This window comes from Otolemur garnettii, unplaced genomic scaffold (genome assembly GCF_000181295.1).
Source record: "Otolemur garnettii isolate 467f Iridium unplaced genomic scaffold, OtoGar3 scaffold00135, whole genome shotgun sequence".
Taxonomy (NCBI): Eukaryota; Metazoa; Chordata; class Mammalia; order Primates; family Galagidae; genus Otolemur; species Otolemur garnettii.
The window spans coordinates 3860105-3879714 of record NW_003852530.1 but is presented as its reverse complement, the minus strand read 5'-3'; the positions used below and the strand labels follow the sequence as shown (position 1 = coordinate 3879714).

Sequence of the window (19610 nt, the reverse complement as noted above, 5' to 3'; positions counted from 1 at the left end):
ACTAGTCATGAGGCCATGGCTAGTAAATAAGGTCAAAGACTCTGACATACTTGATCAAAACAAGGTATGTTTGGGTCAAAAACACTGTTCTGAAAACAATGTCAAGAAGAGTTTCAGAAATGTGTGTGTGAGAGAGAGAGAGAAGAAAACAAGGACCCTAGTCTTCGAAGAGTCAGAAATCCTCTTGAAAATCTGATGAAAATTATGGCTCCTTTCCCCACAGAAACTGTAGCTCCATACCCTAAAACACCCTTTGCATATGGTATCGTATCAGAAAGGTGTCAACATGCTGAGGCCTCTCTAAGGAGCCAGATTAAAATTCCATGGTTTACAGCATGGAATTGCTTTTGATTTTTTTTTTTTTCTCTATTGCCACCAACAGAACAAAATGAACAAAATCATTTTATACTCTGACCCATTTGTGTGTGTGTGTATATATATGTACGTATATACAGTTACATATATACTATAAAAGTTTCACAAAACTTTTCTCAACCTTACTACCTTTGATAGTATCCCCTTCTATTTTATTTCACTGGGAAAAATGTTACTCATGACCTAATGCATTATTTTCACAACACATGATTTGAAAATAGCCATTTAGAGTAACTGTCACATAACTAAAGTTAATGAAAAAGAGAAAACTTACTTGATTATAAAAGATTCTGATATGTTACTTTAAAATAACAAGCCTTTTTACTTTATAGTCAAACCTTTTAAAAGCTTGAATTTTCTTATGGCAAAATCACGTTGTGGTGGTCACTCATTACTGTGGCTAACAGAGACACCAAAGAGAAAAACCACTCGGTGGTCACAGAAACCTCATACCTTAATATTAGAAAACCATAAGTCATTTTCATGTAAAGTGGCAAGGTAGACAGATGTAAGGAGGCCCATGCAAAGGGCGACGGTTCCACCAGCTGTAAATGACAGAATCCTCCACAGTCTTCTATTGGCACAACCTTTTAGAAAAATGAAACATAAATAACTGGGTCAGTGAAAAATTTCAAATTTGATACTTCTACTTCAGGCTATCACGTAAACTAAGTTCTAGCTTCCTGTCACCGATGAAGCCTTCCTCGTCTCCAGTGGACGTCTCCAGTGGACGCGTGTCTGTGATCCCACAGACCTGCTGCTGTCCCGCTGTTATTATCAGTTTTTACCTCACTATACGTAACTGGTGACTTGACCATTTAGCCAACTCGCACGTGAGTTTCTTAAAGACAAGAACATTATCTTATTCATTCTTTAATACCTAGGGCCTATGTCTAGCAGAGTTTTAACCACTGTTTAAACTATGGAGTCTGTCAAATGGAGGAAATAAATGGGTTACATGGCTAGGATGTAATCATACTTTTAGATGATCTACTTATAATTTGTGATTTATTCATTAAAAGCTACTGAAAATTTGATTATTTAAAATGTTTAAAAACCCACAGGGAAAAATAAGCCATTATAGCTCATGTTAAAGGACACAGAAACCAGGAAAATTATTTACAGCTCGTGTGAGAGAGCTTAAATATGATTCTAAGAACACGACCTTCAGGACAACAAAAGCAAATGAACATCCCAGTCGGAAACAGGCTGTGAACAGGCAACACACAAAAGCAAAACGGGCCAGGAATGACAGACAGAAGACGCTCACACTCGTTAGTGCTGAAATGCACATCAAAACCACTTTTAGAAATCCTGGCCAGTTTCACAGCTTAAAAAATGTTCATACTCTGGGTTTTGGTAAAGATATAAAAAACAGACATCTTCAGACACTGCTGGGTTGAAGAATAAATTGGTCCCTCTCTGGAATGCAACCTGGCAATAGTGTAAAAAACCCACCAAATAAGTATACTGTGTACCAGTAATTCTCAATCCAGGGATGTTCCCTGCTATGGTTTGGTATTTGGCTCCTCCAAGTATGTTGAAACTTGACCCTGAATGTTGGGGGTGGGACCTAATGACAGGTGTCTGGATCAGGGTAGCAGATCACTCAAGAAAGGCCAGGCATGGTGCTCTTCTCTGGGTGGCAAGTGACTTTTTGCTGTACTAGTTCTGGGAGAAGCGGTTGTGAAAAGGGCCAGCACCTCCCCTCCCCTCGCCTCCTCTCTCGCTGTGTGGTCTCTGCACACGCCAGCTCCTTTTCCCCTTTCTCCATGAGTGACATTCCTGGGATGCAGATGTAGGCACCATACTTCTTGTACAGCCTGAAGTTCAGTGAGCCAAATAAACCTCTTTTCTTTAAAAATCACCCAGCCTCACATATGCCTTTATAGCAACACAAATGGAGATACACCCTAAGGAAATAATTAAAGTTTTAAACAAACATGTGGCCACAAGGATATTTATTACAGTTCTGTTTGTATTAGTAAAAGTTTGGAAAACAATCTTAATATTCAACAAGGATTTACATAAGTTATTCTATAGCCACACAATAGAATACTACACACTGCCAGTTTTTAAAAAATGTATTCGATGATTCATGATACATTCCTAACATAAGAAAAAAATAGCAAGTTAAAAAACAGCAGATAGAGCTCAAATGTGTAAAACTACATGTGACTGCTTATGGGTGTACAGCCTGGACGTTTAGAAGGTAAGATGGTGTTATCAGTGGTAGTCTCAGGATGGGTGGGCTTGTAAGAGTATTTTTTTCCTTCTTTTTAACTTTTGTTTCCATGGCTTTTTCCTGAGATGAACAAATATTTCTTTGGCAAAACAATCCCTAAAGTTATGTTTTAGTTCAAAAAACAAAAAGGAAAAATGCCAAAGTATTTGGTATTGTCCAAAATTCAGTACTTGCTTAGGGCTGAGCTGCGTGGCATGACCTCCCACTACAGATTACTTTTTATTTAATTAAACTGTCTTCTCAAAGTACTCTTTTAGTTTTGACTGGTATGAATTACACGTAACATGGCTGCAAACAACATAAATTCTTTCAGATATCCAAAATGGTTGATAAACAGAAATTTTTCATGCTAAACTTTAAAATCCTGACTATACTTATTACAAAAGTAGGAAGCAACAGGGTGGTAATTAACACCATTCGCGGTATCACTGATTAAGTCTTCACCCTCATATAATTAATTTACCAAGTGCTCATTACATTTTTCATCCCCTCCCAAAAAAAGCAGAGGAAAACTTCAGGAATTTGACGGAAACAAAGAAATAAAAAATATTTTGATCCACCTATTAATACTTGGATAAATGAGAAACTCCTGCAAAGTGAGGCTGCCTGGTGAGAGGCACACCTAAACCTCAGGCTGCAGAGGGGACCAAGCTCTGAACGGCGGGAAAGGCAGCATCTCTACCTGTCACTTCCAACTGGCATGCTGTGGCCCACTGGTGTGCGGGGAGAGGATCTTAGCCATGCTGTGAAAATGTTTAAAGCTCACTCAGTTTTTTTTGAAAGAAGTTCAAAGCACAGTAAGTATATTCTTTTTTTTGATCAACATTATTTAAGTGTGCTGTGAAGTTTATACGTTCAGGTGTGCCATGAGATAAAAAAGGCTGAAAACACTGATCTAGAAAGTCAAAAGATCAGACTGGCATTCCCATAAGCAATGGACAGAGAGCTGACCACGGTCCTAATCCAAGCTCTTTCATCTCTTACTTACCCCTAACTGTAAAACCCATATAGTCAGGTTACAATCACAGTATCGAGGTACAAGTCTTCTCAGCTGTTGGGTCTTGCCAAACTTTTACCTCAATGGAGAATGATTATTTTAATACGCAGAAATAAAAGCACCCCACAACTGCCACCTACCAGATCTACCAGATGGCAATTTATTTTCCAACGTCACATTTTCTTCTTGTACTGGAGAATCCTCAGAAACATCAGCGGCTTTTATTTCTTTTCTTTGCCGGATGGACATCATGATGTCAGACTTACGTGCATCGTTCTTTCAAACACTCCTACGAACAACACAGAAATAAACAGCCCATCCACATGTCCCAGCACTGTCTCCCCCTTCAACACATCCCGCGTTCATCTGGGCTTCAGTGACTTGACCTGTGCCATTTTCCCATCCATACCTAAACCAGCCTTCTAAACTACACACACTACAAAAAACTATTTAATTTCATCATATTCTTATTTACTTATTTATTTTATTTTTGAGACAGAGTCTCACTATGTTGCCCTTAGTAGAGTGCTGTGGCATCACAGCTCACAGCAACCTCAAACTCTTGGGAGTAAGCTATTCTCTTCTCTCAGCCTCCCAAGTAGCTGGGACTACAGGCACCCACCACAAAGCCCAGCTATTTTGGGCGTTTTGTTGAAGTTGTCATTGTTGTTTAGCCGGCCAGGGCTGGGTTGGAACGTGCCAGCCTGGGTGTATGTGGCCAGCACCCTACCCACTGAGCTAAAGACCCCGCCAATTTCACCATATTCTTGAAGTACCTGTCCTATAGCAGGCACTGCCAGGGGTGAGGAGTGTAGGTGAGATACACAGCTGGCTGCCTTCTTCCAGGAAGCTTTCTTTCTCAGGATGCTGCAGCTACTGCTGATCTTTTTCCTCCCTAAGCCACAGCAGTCACCACGCAATCTGTCAAGTAATTTGCAGTTTTATATTATTTTCTATAGTGCCACAGGCAGTCAGCCATAAGTCTTCTGTGGCTGCCACAGAACTGACCACGTGGGAGATTATACAACAGGTAACTTTTTTTGACAATCGGATTTTGAAAAACTGAAATATTGTTTCTGTCTCAGGTTATCTGAATTTCAATACCACTGTTCTTTGAAACAATTCACATCGGAAGCTTTAGGAATAGGCCTCATCGGTGATAGAGCGCGGGGGTGCCAATCAGGGCAGCTGCTATCCTAGGGAGCAACAGTGGGAGTAACCGCAGGGAACAGGAGCCTGGTTTGGAAGCAGCACGTGGGAGGCGGGGGAGTGACGGCAGTGAGTAAGCGGGTTCCAGTCCCCTGGAACATCTCGCTTCACGCCTCTGAATAATGAACAGCGTTTTACTAATTATTTATTAAATATGACCTGAAGCCTCACATGACTGTTTCCACCGTTTATTAATTCCCAAAGGTAAACAAGTTGCTCTATACAACAAGACAAATCAACATAAGGCAATTCATTTATTCATCTGTACCAAAAGAAATTTGAGAAAACCAGCTTTTAAGTGCTGTGTCTTCTAGCACTATTAATGGACAAGCTGGAGCAGAGGGAGAAAAGGAGTGGTTTAGCGAAGTCGTACAGCCAGAGATGGGCTCATCCCCTCGAAATGATCTATCCTAGAGTCATACCCTCTCTTAAGGGGGAGGGAAAGTAGTTTTAAAACTCCTGCAAGTCATATATTCTAACACGTTATGACAGAAAGCCAACACGTACTGGAGGGCTAATTACGTATCAGGCACTGCGATAGTTCCAAGAACTATGAAACAAAAGTTCTACATCCGATGAAAAATACTGGCATCTCAAATGCTTGCAAAGGGATCCGGAGAAATTCCTTTTTAGTCAGTGTTGTTCCGCGCGGCCCCTGTCCCGCTTACCTGCGCGCAGCACCCTATAGCACCTGGCGTCCCCACCAGGTCGCCACCCCAGGAGACGGCGGCAGCGGCACAGACAGGCGCCCACTGCGCCCGGAGCGCGCGAGCCCGGCCCTCCCGCCCCCTCCGCCCGGCAGCCGACTGCAGGGTCGCCCCGCAAACTTCCCAGCTCCCGAGGCCCAGCCCCAGCCCCGACCCCGCATCTCCCGCGGACATTCGTGCGCTCCGCCCCCCTCCGGGACGCCCCGAGCGCCGCGGCCGCGCCTCCCCGACTGCGCCACGCGGCGGGGCGGGGCGGCCCGAGGGGCTGTCGGCTGTCACCGTGGGCTCCGCGAGCCGCCGACTCCGGGGGGCGCATCGGCGCCAGCCCGCCAGACCGCCCGCCCCACGGGACCCCGGAGGGCCCGCCGAGGAAGCCTGGCGTCCGCGCGTCCCCTCGCGCCGCCCGCGGCCCGACACTCAGCCACAGACCTGCGGCCTCAGCCGTCCTCACGCGCGGCTCCGAGCAGGGCAGGCGGCCGAGCGGGGCGGGGCGGCGCCGAGGGTCGCGGGGGCGGGGCCGCACGACAGGCCGCTGCGCGCCGCGTGAAAGGGAGGGCCGGGCGGTGGCGGAGCTTTGTGCGACGCCCTGGAAGTGGGGGGTGGGGGCAGGGCCGAGGGCGGCTGCGGCCCCCGGGAAGGGGAGCGCCGGGGAGGCCGTGCCACCGCGGCCGCACCCATAGGACGCGGCAGCCGTCCGTCAACATCAGCCCCCGCCCCCTCCCGCGGCGCCCCGCCCCGTCTCGTGCGGCGCCGGCCGGAAGGAAGCGGTGAACTTCCGCTTTGCCGGGCCCCGCCCTTTATCGCCGGGTATCCGAGGACAGAACGGTCCGAACTTATCTGCCCCGGCTTGGGTGCCGGTGGCCCTGGGCCAGACTGAGAAGTGCGGTTCGAGGAGGGCTCGGTTTAAGTCTGACCGCCAAAACAGCGGTCTCCAGGTGGCCCCAGGGGCTGGCGAGCCGTGCGGGCCTGGAGCCGCAGAGTGGGCTGTCCTTCCTGTGCTTGCCCTCACATGCCCTGTGCTGGCAGATCGAAGGGTGCGGTAAGGGGAGGGCGTGAGGAACGGAAACTGGCCGCTTGCTCTTGTCCTGGCTTCCCGCGTTGCAGGGCCTGGCGCGCCACTCCCCCGGGTCCTGGCAGTCTCCCCAGCGCCCAGTTGCCGTTGATTTTGTGCTCGGAAGTCATTTCCTAGCTGCCAGCGAGAGAGCAAGCACAAGAGATGCTTCTGCATCGCCAAAGACTCCCCTCTAGTGTTGGCGCTCCCGGGAATATTTTCTTCTTAGTTTTTTTTCTTCGAATTCTCAAGTTTCGTGTTGCTCTGTCTCCAAACTAAGTTGGCAGCTTTTTGTTTATTTGAGGGCAGGTAGTGTGCTTGCAATCTACGTAGGTTTAGTAATCACTCTTTGAAAAATAGTAGATAAAACTTTTTACTTGTTAGCACGTACTCAAACTACATGTTAATTGATTTTTTTTAGGTCTCTAGTTTTTTTTTTATTTTTTACAGATCACATAATACTTTTATGATGTAAAATATACACCTGTTAATTGATTTCTAAGGAATGGCCCTCTGGGACCGCCCCCTGTGAAAAGGTCGCTGATTGGTCTGATTCCAACACTTAAATTACTCCATCCAGGAAGCTTTTCCTAGTCCCCTGCTGGACATTGTTCTGTTTTGTGTGTGTCTGGTGTTGTTAACAAGCACAGTGTTTTGTGCAAATGGATCGAGGTCTCCGCGGGATGTCTTTAGTGCTATCAGCTGTTTTTTTGTTGTATCTTTTCATAAGGACTTCAGGGCAGGCGCTCTGTACTTACAAGATTTCTCTTTGACGTTGAAATGCCTTACATAAAATAACATTTGCGTGCTTAATAAATACATACGTGAATTAATTCCTTCTTGAATAGGATCCCGCGTCCCCACGGTGTAGGGCTTTATCTCAAGTTGTCTCTCTCTGGGAGAAAATGTGACTGTTGTGAAACATGTATCCCTTCAGTAAAGAAAATAATATTCATCTGCAGCTGCTTGTTTTAATACTAGGAAATAGCTTTACCAAGCAAGGCAGAGCTTGGAGACTTTTCATAAGGGATAGGCACCTACTGCTGAGAGTAAGTCTTAAGCGTGAATAAACCAATTAAGAATGCGTCTTTAGTTCTGATCGAGTCACCATGGGGATGAAGGATAATGAGTATAAGCCATTGCATGAGCGAGAAGGTAAAAGGCTTGAGCTCTGGTAATTGACTTAAATGCTGGTTTGTAGCATGTTTGGAGGCCCAAGTGGACGCCTTGGCCTTTTCTCACTGAGCAACCAAAAATTGAGGATGGGTAAAAGTATCACCATCACCTTGGGCATTGTTAGAAATGAAATTATTAGGCTGTACCCTAAACCTACTGAATTAGAATCTGGAGGGGTAGAGGCCTCCTAATCTGTTAAATACTGTGCTCAGTAAAGTTTGAGAACCACAGCAGAACCTTGGTACTCTTAATGTGGTCTGTGGCCTAGCAGCCGAGATCTTAGAAATACAGGGTCTCAGCCCAGTATCCAAGACCTGCGTAGCCAGGATCTGCATCTTAATAGGATCTTCTGGTGCCTTGTATGCATATCACACTTTGAGAAGCACTGCGTTAGTTGAAACTTCATCACGTCCTTATTGGGGAAACATCCTGCCTTGGGATCGAGGCTGCGAGCTCTCCTATTGGATTGTTTCCTATTTGATATACAATGCTCACTTTAAAATGGCTTTACTTAGTTATATGAACATGCCCTATCAATCCTGCCTTCTGTGACAACAGACTGTGCGAGGTGTTTCTCCTACCTTCCTGGCATTCCTTTTAAGCCTCTTTTCAGCTCCTCTTTCTCTTAATCAGTGATTTTTCTAGCCCATGGCTACAATTTCTACTGGTAATTTGGTAACCACTTAATTTGATAAAGTAAGTTTTTATGTCCAGGCATTATCGCCTGATTGCCAGGATCCATACGTCCATTGCCTACTGGACATTTCTGTCGGTGCAACTTGATGCAAATGAATAATGACTTGTTTAGTCCATTTGCATAGTGCTGAGGGGCCCGTGGAGGCCCCCACCAGCAAGCACTCTGCAAGCAGAAACAGGGGTGAGTGTCCTCTCCAATGTTACTCACTGGCTTTTGTTGAAATCTTAGGTATGAGAAAATACAGCCTAGCAGAAAGCTTTGAAGAGAGAGTAAAGGTTAAAAACAAGTACTTTAGCTGCATAATTGAACTCTTAATACATTCTGTGTACTGCACTTCTGTTTTGCCTTAATCTTCTCACTGCTAATATACATACAAGTTAGCACTGGGACAGTGTGCTGTGTCTAATGAGTGTTGTTTTTAGTCCTCAGGGCCAGCGTCAATGCTTGGCTTTTCCCCAGATCACTGTCCCTAGTGCGTGGCACTTCTAACCCTATGCTCTGTCTATCCTACACATATCCAAGTGTGCAGGCACCTCAAACTCAACATGTTAAACTCTTTCTCATCCCCAAACCTGCTCTGCCTTCCATCTGCCCCATTTACCTAATGGGTCGAGTCAAAAACCTATGAGCCAGCCGTGATTCTTCCTTACTGTGTAATCCCTGTGTCTAACCAAACACTGAGTCCTCTGTTCATTTCCTGAACTATCCTGGAATCTCAGGACTTGCCCCCTTTTCTCCATCTCTAGTGCTACCACCATAGTCCAAGTTGCTGTTTCTTGTAAGGATTCTTTCAATAACATTTCCTTACCTCTATTCCTGTTCCCCACCCTATTCCTTTATTCCATCTTCCATGGAATAATATAGTGATGTTACTAAAATATAAATCCTTCTGTGGCTTATAGACCTTATTATAAAAATTAAGCTCCTTAACAACAGCTTGCGAGGACTGCCACAAATTGGGCTCTCTTTACCTCTCCAACTTCATCTTAACTTTGTATTCACGTAAACTCCTTTCAGAGTTTTGCCTCAAAAGTGATTTTTCTTTTCACTCTTTTTACCTGACTGGCTATCCTTCAGTATTTAGCTCTCAGCTTAAATGATCCTTGCTGCCTGGTCTCCATACCCTTGTGTAGTCTCATCTGACTGAGTCATGGCAGTACTATGGAAGTGATAGCATGAGCCTTCTGAGGCCAGATGGCAAAAGACATCCTACTTTCATTCTTAGCCTTTCTTGGATAGCTCATTTAGGGGGATACCAGCCACAATGCTGTGAGGACACTCAAACAGCAGGTGGAAGAGAGCCAGTGGGCAGCCCCTGGTCCCTGGCCAACAACCTCCCAACCTTGGGAATGAGCCATCCTGGAAGTACATCGCAGAGTCAGCCTTCTGATGACATCATGGGATCCTGGCTAGAACTGTCTACCTGTGCTATTCCCAAACATTGGACTCGCAGAGACTAAGAGGATAATTAATGTTTATTGTTTTAAGTCATTAAGTTTTGGGGTAATTTCATTACATAATAGATAGCCAATACAATAATGATCCCGCATATAAATACTTAGAATTTATTTCCATCTAATTGAACATTGAGGTTGTTTCCAGTTTTATGCTATTACAAGCAACACTGGAGGAACATACTCAATGTATTTCTTGAGGTTATGTTTCTAGAAATAGAATTAAACATTTGGCAAACTACCTTCCAAAAAGGTTAAAAATTATATTGCTTTTCACTTCCACCAGCGGGTGTTAATAGTATTATTTCTCCATGCCCTTGCCAGCAATGGATATTTTTAGTCTTTGCCAATCTTAGGTGACAAATAATAAGTCCTTATCTCATATATATTTATTAGAAGGGTGGACACAATTATATCGGGGTTCATTGGCTATTTGTGTTTCTTTTTTCTGATGTGTCTTTTGTGTTCTTTGGCCAATTCATCTTGATAGGAATGGATTATTTATAGGTTATGAGTATTGGTTAATCTTTTGTCGTATATATGCAGGCATTTTCTCATTATTGTGTACCTGGTGGGATGTGTTTTGCTACATAGGGAGTTCCAATTTTTATATTGTTAAATCAGTCATCTTTCCTTCATTACTTCGGGGTTTTCCACCATACTTAGAAAAACCCTACCTCAAGATTTTAATTTTTTTTATACTTTCTCCCAGTATTTTAAAACTAAATGGTCTGAGAGAGATCTGGTATAATTTTTAATTTTTTCTAATTGTGTAGTCAGTTGTTTCATCCTCATTCTTCCCCTACTGATTTGAAATGACTGTACCACATGTTAAAGTCCTTTATGTAAATGGGTTATGTATAAGTTCACTATTAAGTTTAAGTGACCAAACCAAAGAACTAATGTTGCAACAGTTACACATATTTCTAATTACTGTTTCTTCACAAAATGCTTTTAAATACATATCTTAGCAATTTTTGCTTATTTTATTTGCTCAGAGAACTTTTATAATCATTTATAGGGTTCTAAAAAAGGAGCTCTTGGAGATTTTTACTAGAATTTTACAAATGTATAGAAATGCTTGGGAAAGTGGGATCTTTAGGCTGCTGGCGATCCAGGTTCAGTGAAGGGCAGTTTGGCCCACTACACACATTTTCGCAACAGTACTTCCATCCACTATATTATTTCTCCATCTTGTTGACAGGGTTTGACTTTTCAGGAGTCTTGATAAAAGTCAGAGCAATGGTCTCCAAACTATTATTAGACAAAAATTGTTGCCCTCTCTCTCTTTCTCTCTAAACATGTATTTAACCAAAGTAACTACAAATGGATATCCTAGTATTTTCTGCCTGCCTCCCATTGGACGGTTTTATACACTCCTTGTGTGTGACTCTGTCGGAGAGCCTGGTTTGGCCCGCTTGGTTCTTAGGAAACCCACACTGAGTCCTGGGGATCAGCTTTCTCAGTGCCCGTAGCTCATTCCAGAGTTGCACAGGAATTGACATTTCACTGGGTTCCTCCCTTAAAAATATCTGTCCATATGTGTCTTCCTGTGAGAGGCTTCAGAAAAGGCATTATGAAATAATTCCTATTTTTCTTTTCCTTTGATCAATTTTTTTTTAAAACTTGATTTGTAGTGGTTTAAGATAGTGAAATTTATAGGTAGATTGGCATAAGTGTACAGTTACCCAAAGAGTCTGTTAAATGAAGTTACAGTTAGCCAGGTATTTAAACACCATCGGGTTTGTTCCATTTTCTTCCTTAACACCTGCTACCCTTATTACCTCTACTTATCTGGTACTTTTTCTTCATTGCCATGGTTACTACCTACACTTTTCTTTCATTGCCATGGTTAAAATAACTGTTGTAATTGTGTATTTTTGAATGAGGCCACAAATAGGTAAGACTCTTCAATTAACGCAGATGAGGACGCCTTTTATCACGTAAGCTTGGTGCCAAAAGCAGTGATCCCTCAGATGTTAGCTGTTCTGATCTGAGGATCGGTGGCCTCGGTGGGGCCTTCCAGTTTGGCTCCTTGGACTTCTTGAATGTCATTCTCTGCAAACAGGCATATACACAGGTGTCTTAAAATCCCCAGAGGCAGATTTTTCCTACTAACATATGCCAAGATGTATTTGTCAGGCTTGGGACTCTGGTTTTTCTGTAGGAAGAAGTAGGACTTTCAGCCAGAAATGGATGTGTTTCTCACACTCTCAGATTCAGACGTTTATCATGCCTAAAATTATGGATAATCTAGTGCTGGGCTGGGTTTTCACTAACACTTATCAACTCCTCCCCACAAAACTTCCTGAGTCAAGGCCGGATTGTGATGAGGTGGCCTGAAGGACTCTTTATGTGTAAGAATTCCACTCCCCAGCCCAGGCCTCAAAACTTACCCCCAAACCCATGTAGTGCTGGGAGGATTTTGCACTTTAAATTAGTGATTCCCCACATGATAGGGGAACAAATTCAGCCTCATCTTAGAGGGTTATTTTTTGCGGTTTTTGACTAGAGCTGGGTTTGAACCCGCCACCTCCAGCATTTGGGGTGGGCGCCTTACTCCTTTGAGCCACAGGCGCTGCCCATCTTAGAGGTTTTTTTTTTTTTTGAGACAGAGCCTCAAGCTGGTCCCCTGGGTAGAGTGCTGTGACATCATAGCTCATAGCAACCTCCAACTCCTAGGCTCAAGTGAATCTCCTGCCTCTGCCTCCCAAGTAGCTGGGACCACAGGTGCCCGCCACAATGCCTGTTTGGTGGCCCAGGCTGGATTCGAACCCGCCACCCTAGGTGTATGTGGCTGGCGCCTTAGCCACTTGAGCCACAGGCGCCGAGCCATCTTAGAGGTTTTTTAAATCCCAGTTTTTTTTTCAAATTTCAGGGGGTCCATACAATCAGGTTACATAGTTTGCATTTGTAAGGTTCAAGTTCAGGTTGTAGTTGTGCCCTTAACCCAGAAAGTGTGTTGTATACCTGTGAAATGTACCAGTTGGGTGGGGACTGGATCAAATTAAAACGCTTCTGCACAGCTAAGGACACAGTCAACAAGGCAGAGACAACCTGCAAACTGAAAGAGGGTATTTGCATGCTGCCGATCTGACAAAGGGCTAATAACAAGACTCTACAGAGAACACAGGCACAGCCACATGAAAAGATCTATCAACCACATTAAAATAGGCACCAGAGATGAACACATCCTTTCCTCATGAGGACAGATGGCCAACAAACGTGAAAAAATGCTCATCATCCCCAATCATCAGAGAAATGCAAATTGAAACCACTTTGAGGTTATCACCTGATCCCAGTGAGAATGGCCCACATCATAATATTCCAAAGCTGCAGATGCTGATGTGGGTGTGGAAAGAGGGGCTCACTCACGCACTGTGAGTGTGACTGTAAACTAGTACAGCCTCTGTGGGTACAAGTATGGAGAGTCCTCAAAGAACTAAAAGCAGACCTACCATTTCATCCTGCAACCCTATTACTAGATATCTACTCAAAAGAAAAAGTCATTTTACCATGAGGACGTTTGCACTCGAATGTTTATAGCAGCCCTTCAACACATGGCTAGTTTAATAAACTGTTCTATGGGCTTGGCGCCTGTGGCTCAAGCGGCTAAGGTGCCAGCCACATACACCTAAGGTGGCGGGTTCGAATCCCCAGCCCGGGCTCGCCAAACAACAATGACGGCTGCAACCAAAAAATGGCCAGGCGTTGTGGCGGGCGCCTGTAGTCCCAGCTACTTGGGAGGCTGAGACAGGAGACTCGCTTGAGCCCAGGAGTTGGAGGTTGCTGTGAGCGTGATGCCATGGCACTCTACCCAGGGGGATAGCTTGAGGCTCCGTCTCAAAAAAAAAAATAAAAAATAAAAAAAAAAAAATAAACTGTTCTATGTCAGGGTCCTACCCTGGGGGCAGAGTCTGCTAAGACCTGTGGAACTGGCAGCAACCAACTGAAGAAACATAGAATGTTAGAAGGATGGCAGAGAAAGAGACATGAGACCCACAATAGAGTTAAAGGGGGGAACTCAGGGGTCCATTGCCCGTTTGTGGGATTCCAGCAACGGCACCCAGTATTTGCTCTAGTCTTTTTTTTTTTTTTTAATTATTATTTTGTTGTAGTTTTTGGCTGCGGCCGGGTTTGAACCTCAGGTATATGGGGCTGGCGGCCTACTCCTTGAGCCATAGGCACCGACCTACAGTCTGCTTTTATTGAAGTCTATTTGCCCAGAGGGTAAGATGAGGGAGGGAACAAGAGGTCAACAGAGTGCTCAGAGTGCTCACAGACCCAGCAGGGTGTTTGTAAGCTGTATCTCCAACAGGCTAGAATTTCAGAAAAGGCTGGAAGCTTGCTAGCAAAGGCTAGCTTAAACGTAAACTAGCTGACTTTTCTTTGTTCTGACTCACTCAGCTTTTCAATTTTCCTCTTTCTCTGGGCATTCTTTTCCTTACCAAAGACCCTATTCTCCCGGCAGCTCTGTGTATACCATGGAACACTATTCAGCCATAAAAAGATGGAGGTTTTGTATCTTTTGTAATAACCCTAGATGGACTGGGGGAACTTTTGCCTAAATGAAAGACCACAAGAATGGAAAAACAAGCCCACATGTACTTGGGACTTCTCCATGCTCAGATGAGAGGAAAACTCACTTAAATTCAAGTAAGAAGGAAGGGGAGAAAGGGTTGGGTAAATTCCCATCCAGTCACAATTACTTGATGACATTTTTGAATTTTCAGTCAAGATACCAGGAAATGAAGTTTGAAGTAGCTTTCTCCCCCTGAAACTATCTTTGACTGGTTTATTTAGTAATACATAGATTTTTCAACTCCTTGGTCAGTTTGCAAACATTTTTTGTAGAGATGAGGTTTCGATAGGTTTCCCAGCCTGGACTTGAATTCCTGGCCTCAAGTGATCTTGCCTCAGCCTCCCAAAGTGTTGGGATTACAGGTGTGGGCCACCGTGTCTGGCTAACTTGTTCATTTATATAAGAGCACAAATTCTCAGTGGCAGGATTCCTCCCTCACACCCTGCCCAGTGGGAAGAAACTTGGTTCTTGGAGGATTGAAAACAACTTGCTCTTTTTACGTATGATGCACAGATACATATAGTACCTAGGCAGAGATACAGCACAGTACTTTTTTTTGAGACAGTGTCTTACTCTATTACCCTGGGTTAGAGTGTTACGGTGGTCATCATAGCTCACAGCAACCTCAGTCTCTTGGGCTCAAGAGATCTTCCTGCCTCAGCCTCCTAAGTAGGTGGGACTATAGGTGCCCACCAAAATGCCCAGCTAATTTTTCTATTTCTGGTAGAGACAGGGTCTCACTCTTGCTCAGGCTGGTCTCAAACTCCTGAGCTCAAGCGGTCCACCCGCCTCAGCCTCCCAGAGTACAAGGATTAGAGGTGTGACCTACTGTGCCCAGTCCAGTACTTTTATAATATTAAAATTTTATTGGTGGGCATTGATTAGGAAAAAATCTCTTTGAGATGGTGAAAATGGAAAGAAGGTTGAAATACTGGTGCAGCCTAGGTTCTGGTAATTGGGCCCTGATAGAATCCTGGCAGCATACCTCCAGTGCTGGCCCCCACCCTTAATTCTACCTTCTTTTTATTTATTTATTTATTTATTAAATCATAGTTGTGTACATTAGTGCATTTATGGGGCACAATGTGCTGATTTGATATACAATGTGGAAAGCCTACATCAAACTGGTTAACACCACCGTCACCTCACTTGTCTGTTGTGGTAAGATGTTTATACTCGTAACAGGTTTGAAATGTGCCATTGCATTGTGCACACCAGGAGAGGCCCACCATTCTACCTCTGCATCTATGGCCCTGACAACTCTACCTACCTTATAAAGGGCACTGTATGCTATGTCTTTTGTGACCGGCCTATCTAACGCCCTCAAGGTTCATCCATGTTATAGCATGTGTCAAAATTTCCTTCCTTTTTGAGGCTGAATAGTGTTTCACATTAAGGACATCCCGTGTTTTGCTTTTCCATTCATCCTTTGGTGGGCACTTGGGTTGCTTCCACATTGTAGCTGTTGTGGCTAATGCTGCTATGAACCCGGGCACCCAAGTATCTCTTTGAGACCCTGCTTTTAATATTTTGGTATATATCCAGAAGTGGAAATTTGGGATCATATGGTAATTATGTTTAACCTTTGGAAGGCATAACTGTTTTTAACAGTCATACTATTTTCCATGGTGACTGTACCATTTTACATTCCCACAAGCCACCTATTTGCTGTCTGCAGGAAACATACCTCACATCAAAAAACAAATTAAAACTCAGAGTTAAGGGTTGGAAGTCAATTTTTCAGGCAAACGGAATTCAGAAGAAAAGAGGGGTTGCGATCTTTTTTTCAGATACATGTGGATTTAAAACAAAGTCAAAAAAGACAATGATGGTTGCTTCATATTGGTCAAGGGAAAAATACAACAAGAAGACATTTCAATTCTAAATATTTATGGACCCAATTTAAATACTCCCAGATTCTTGAAACAGATCTTACTTAGTCTGAGCAATATATCCTATAACACCATAATAACAGAGGACTTCAACACCCCTCTCTCACAGGTGGACAGGCCCTCTAAGCAGAAATTAAACAAAGATATTAGAGATTTAAATGAGACCCTAGAACAACTGTGCTTGATAGACGTATATAGAACACTCCATCCCAAAAATAAAAGAATATACATTCTTCTCATCATCCCATGGAACATTCTCCAAAATTGATCATATCCTAGGACACAAAACAAACCTCAACATATCAAAAGAATTGAAATTCTACCTTGCATCTTCTCAGACCACAAGGCACTAAAAGTGGAACTCAACTCCCACAAAAATGCTCAACCTCACACAAAGGCATGAAAGTTAAACAACCTTATGCTGAATGACAGTTGGGTGCAGGAAGAAATAAAAAAGGAAATCATTAACTTCTTTGAGTATAACAACAATGAAGACACAAGTTACCAAAACCTATGGGATACAGCAAAAGCAGTCCTGAGACGAAACTTTATTGCTTTAGAAGCCCACATTCGAAAAACAGAAAGAGAGCTCATCAATAAACTCACAAGCCATCTGATGGAATTGGAAAAAACACAATGTAAGTCTAAACCCAGCAGAAGAAAAGAAATATCCAAAATTAAATCAGAGATTAATGAAATTGAAAACAAAAGAATCATTCAGAAAATTAATGAAACAAGGAGTTGGTTTTTTGAAAAAATTAATAAAATAAGCCTTTGGCTAGAATAACTAGAAATAAAAAAGTAAAATCTCTAGTAACCTCAATCAGAAATGATAAAGGGGAAATAACAACTGATGCCACAGAGATACAAGAGATTATCTCTGAATACAAGAAACTCTATGCCCAGAAATTTGATAATGTGAAGGAAATGGATCAATATTTGGAATCACACCCTCTCCCTAGACTTAGCCCAGATGAAATAGATCTCCTGAACAGACCAATTTCAAGCACTGAGATCACAGAAAAAATCAAAAAATCTCCCAACAAAAAAATGCCCTGGTCTGGATGACTTCACACCAGAATTCTGTCAAACCTTCAAAGAAGGCTCGGCGCCTGTGGCTCAATCGGCTAAGGCGCCAGCCACATACACCTAAGGTGGCGGGTTTGAATCCCCAGCCCGGGCCCGCCAAACAACAATGATGGCTGCAATCAAAAATGGCCGGTGCTGTGGTGGGTGCCTGTGGTCCCAGCTACTTGGGAGGCTGAGGTAGGAGACTCGCTGGAGCCCAGGAGTTGGAGGTTGCTGTAAGCTGTGAGGCCATGGCACTCTACCCAGGGGGATAGCTTGAGGCTCCGCCTCAAAAAAAAAAAAAAAACTTCAAAGAAGAGCTTATTTCTATACTGTAGAAATTATTCCAAAAAATTGAGGAGGAAGAAATCTTCCCCAACACGTTCTATGGAGAAAACATCACCCTGATACCAAAACCAGGAAAAGACCCAACTAAAAAGGAGAATTTCTGACCAATTTCACTAATGAATATAGATGCAAAAATTCTCAACAAAATCTTAACCAATAGATTATAGCTTATCATCAAAAAAGTCATACATTGTGATCAAGTAGGTTTCATCCGAGCGATGCAAGGCTGGATTAATATTCGCAAGTCCATAAACATTATTCACCGAATCAACAGAAGCAAAATGGAAGACTTATGATCCTCTCAATAGATGCAGAAAAAGCATTCAATAAAATCCAGCATCCTTTTCTAATTAGAACACTGAGGAGTATAGGCATAGGTGAAACATTTCTTTTCTTTTCTTTCTTTCTTTCTTTTTTTGAGACAGAACCTCAAGCTGTCACCCTGAGTAGAGTGCTGTGAAATCACAGCTCACAGCAACTTCCAACTCCTGGGCTCAAGTGATTCTCTTGTCTCTGCCTCCCAAGTAGCTGGGACTACAGGTGCCCACCACAATGCCTGGCTATTTTTGGTTGCAGTTGTCATTGTTTGGCGGGGCCCAGACAGGATTCAAACCCGGTGCCACATTTCTTAAACAGATTGAAGCTATCTATGACAAACCCATAGCTAATATTTTACTGAATGGGGTAAACTGAAAGCTTTTCCTCTTAGAACTGGACCAGACAAGGTTGTCCCTTGCCCATTTTTTATTGTCTGTTTTATTTATTTCAGATGTTAGGTTACAATGTTTGCATTTGTTAGGTAGAGTTCAGTTGTAGTTGTGCCCCTCACTCAGGAGGTGTGCTGTGTACCCTTACATTGTGTCTGTCAGACGAGAGCACACCATCCCCCCTCTCCTCCCTTTCTTCCCCCCACTTGAGTTTAATCTTGTTTTTCTCTTCTGTGGGTATTTATTTATCTACTGGCTTTATATTAGTATTGAGTACACTGGATACTTGCTTTTCCGTTCTTGTGATACTTCACTAAGTAGAATGTTCCCCAACTCCATCAGGTTAATACAGAAAATGTGAAGTCTCCGTCTTTTTGTGGCTGAATAGTACTCCATGGTGTACATATACCACAGTTTGTTAATCCATTCATGGGTTGATGGGCACTTGGGTTGATGGCACGTCTTGGTGATTGTGAATGAGCAGCAGTGAACATTCTGGTACATGTGTCCTCGTGGTAAGATAATTTTTTTCTTCTGGGTGGATGCCTAGTAATGGGGTTGTGGGATCAAATGGAAGGTCCACTTTTAGTTCTTTGAGGATTCTCCTTACTTCTCTCCAAAGAGGCTTTATTAGTTTGCAATCCCATGAGCAGTGCAAGAGTGTTGTCTTTTCTCCACACCCCCACCAACATCTGCAGCTTTGGGGCTTTGTGATGTGTTTGCCTATTTTTTAAATGGGTTATTTTGTTGTTGTTGAGTTTTATAAGTTCTGTATTATACTTATTTCTTTAATGAGTGATAGCTCATCACCTCATCACCATATTATGTAACGGCCAGCAGCAAAGAGAAAGAAGGCAAGGAGATAGAGCTGCCCTTAGCTTTGAGGACATGCCTAGAAGGTTCTTTAGGAACAATCTCAATTTATGTGTTCTATTTATTGCTTTATTAAATAAAATAAATATTTTGTGTGTGTATATAAAAGAAAAAAATTATATGTATAGTAGAAAAAAATTATATAATATGTAATTATATATAATATGTATCATATGTAAGAGAAAAAGAAAAAATTACATATATAATTAATTATATAAAAATTATGTAA

The 19610-nt window shown here is 43.0% G+C and overlaps 1 protein-coding gene across 2 annotated transcripts in view; it reads right to left on the bottom strand.

Moving 5' to 3' along the window:
- Window positions 1–6015, bottom strand: part of DPY19L3 (dpy-19 like C-mannosyltransferase 3) — a 91289-nt gene extending 85274 nt beyond the window's left edge. The window contains exons 1-4 of one of the 2 annotated variants that reach the window (XM_023518359.1): window positions 5963–6015; window positions 4394–4538; window positions 3758–3906; window positions 829–962 (exon numbers count right to left, since the gene is read on the bottom strand). In XM_023518359.1, the coding sequence (XP_023374127.1) occupies window positions 829–962; window positions 3758–3869 (246 nt within the window). In that variant the 5' untranslated portion in view covers window positions 3870–3906; window positions 4394–4538; window positions 5963–6015. Of the gene's footprint in view, window positions 1–828; window positions 963–3757; window positions 3907–4393; window positions 4539–5494; window positions 5548–5962 lie in introns of those variants that run through there. The other variant, XM_023518360.1, reaches the window with a different exon arrangement.
- Between the last annotated feature and the right edge of the window lie 13595 nt (window positions 6016–19610).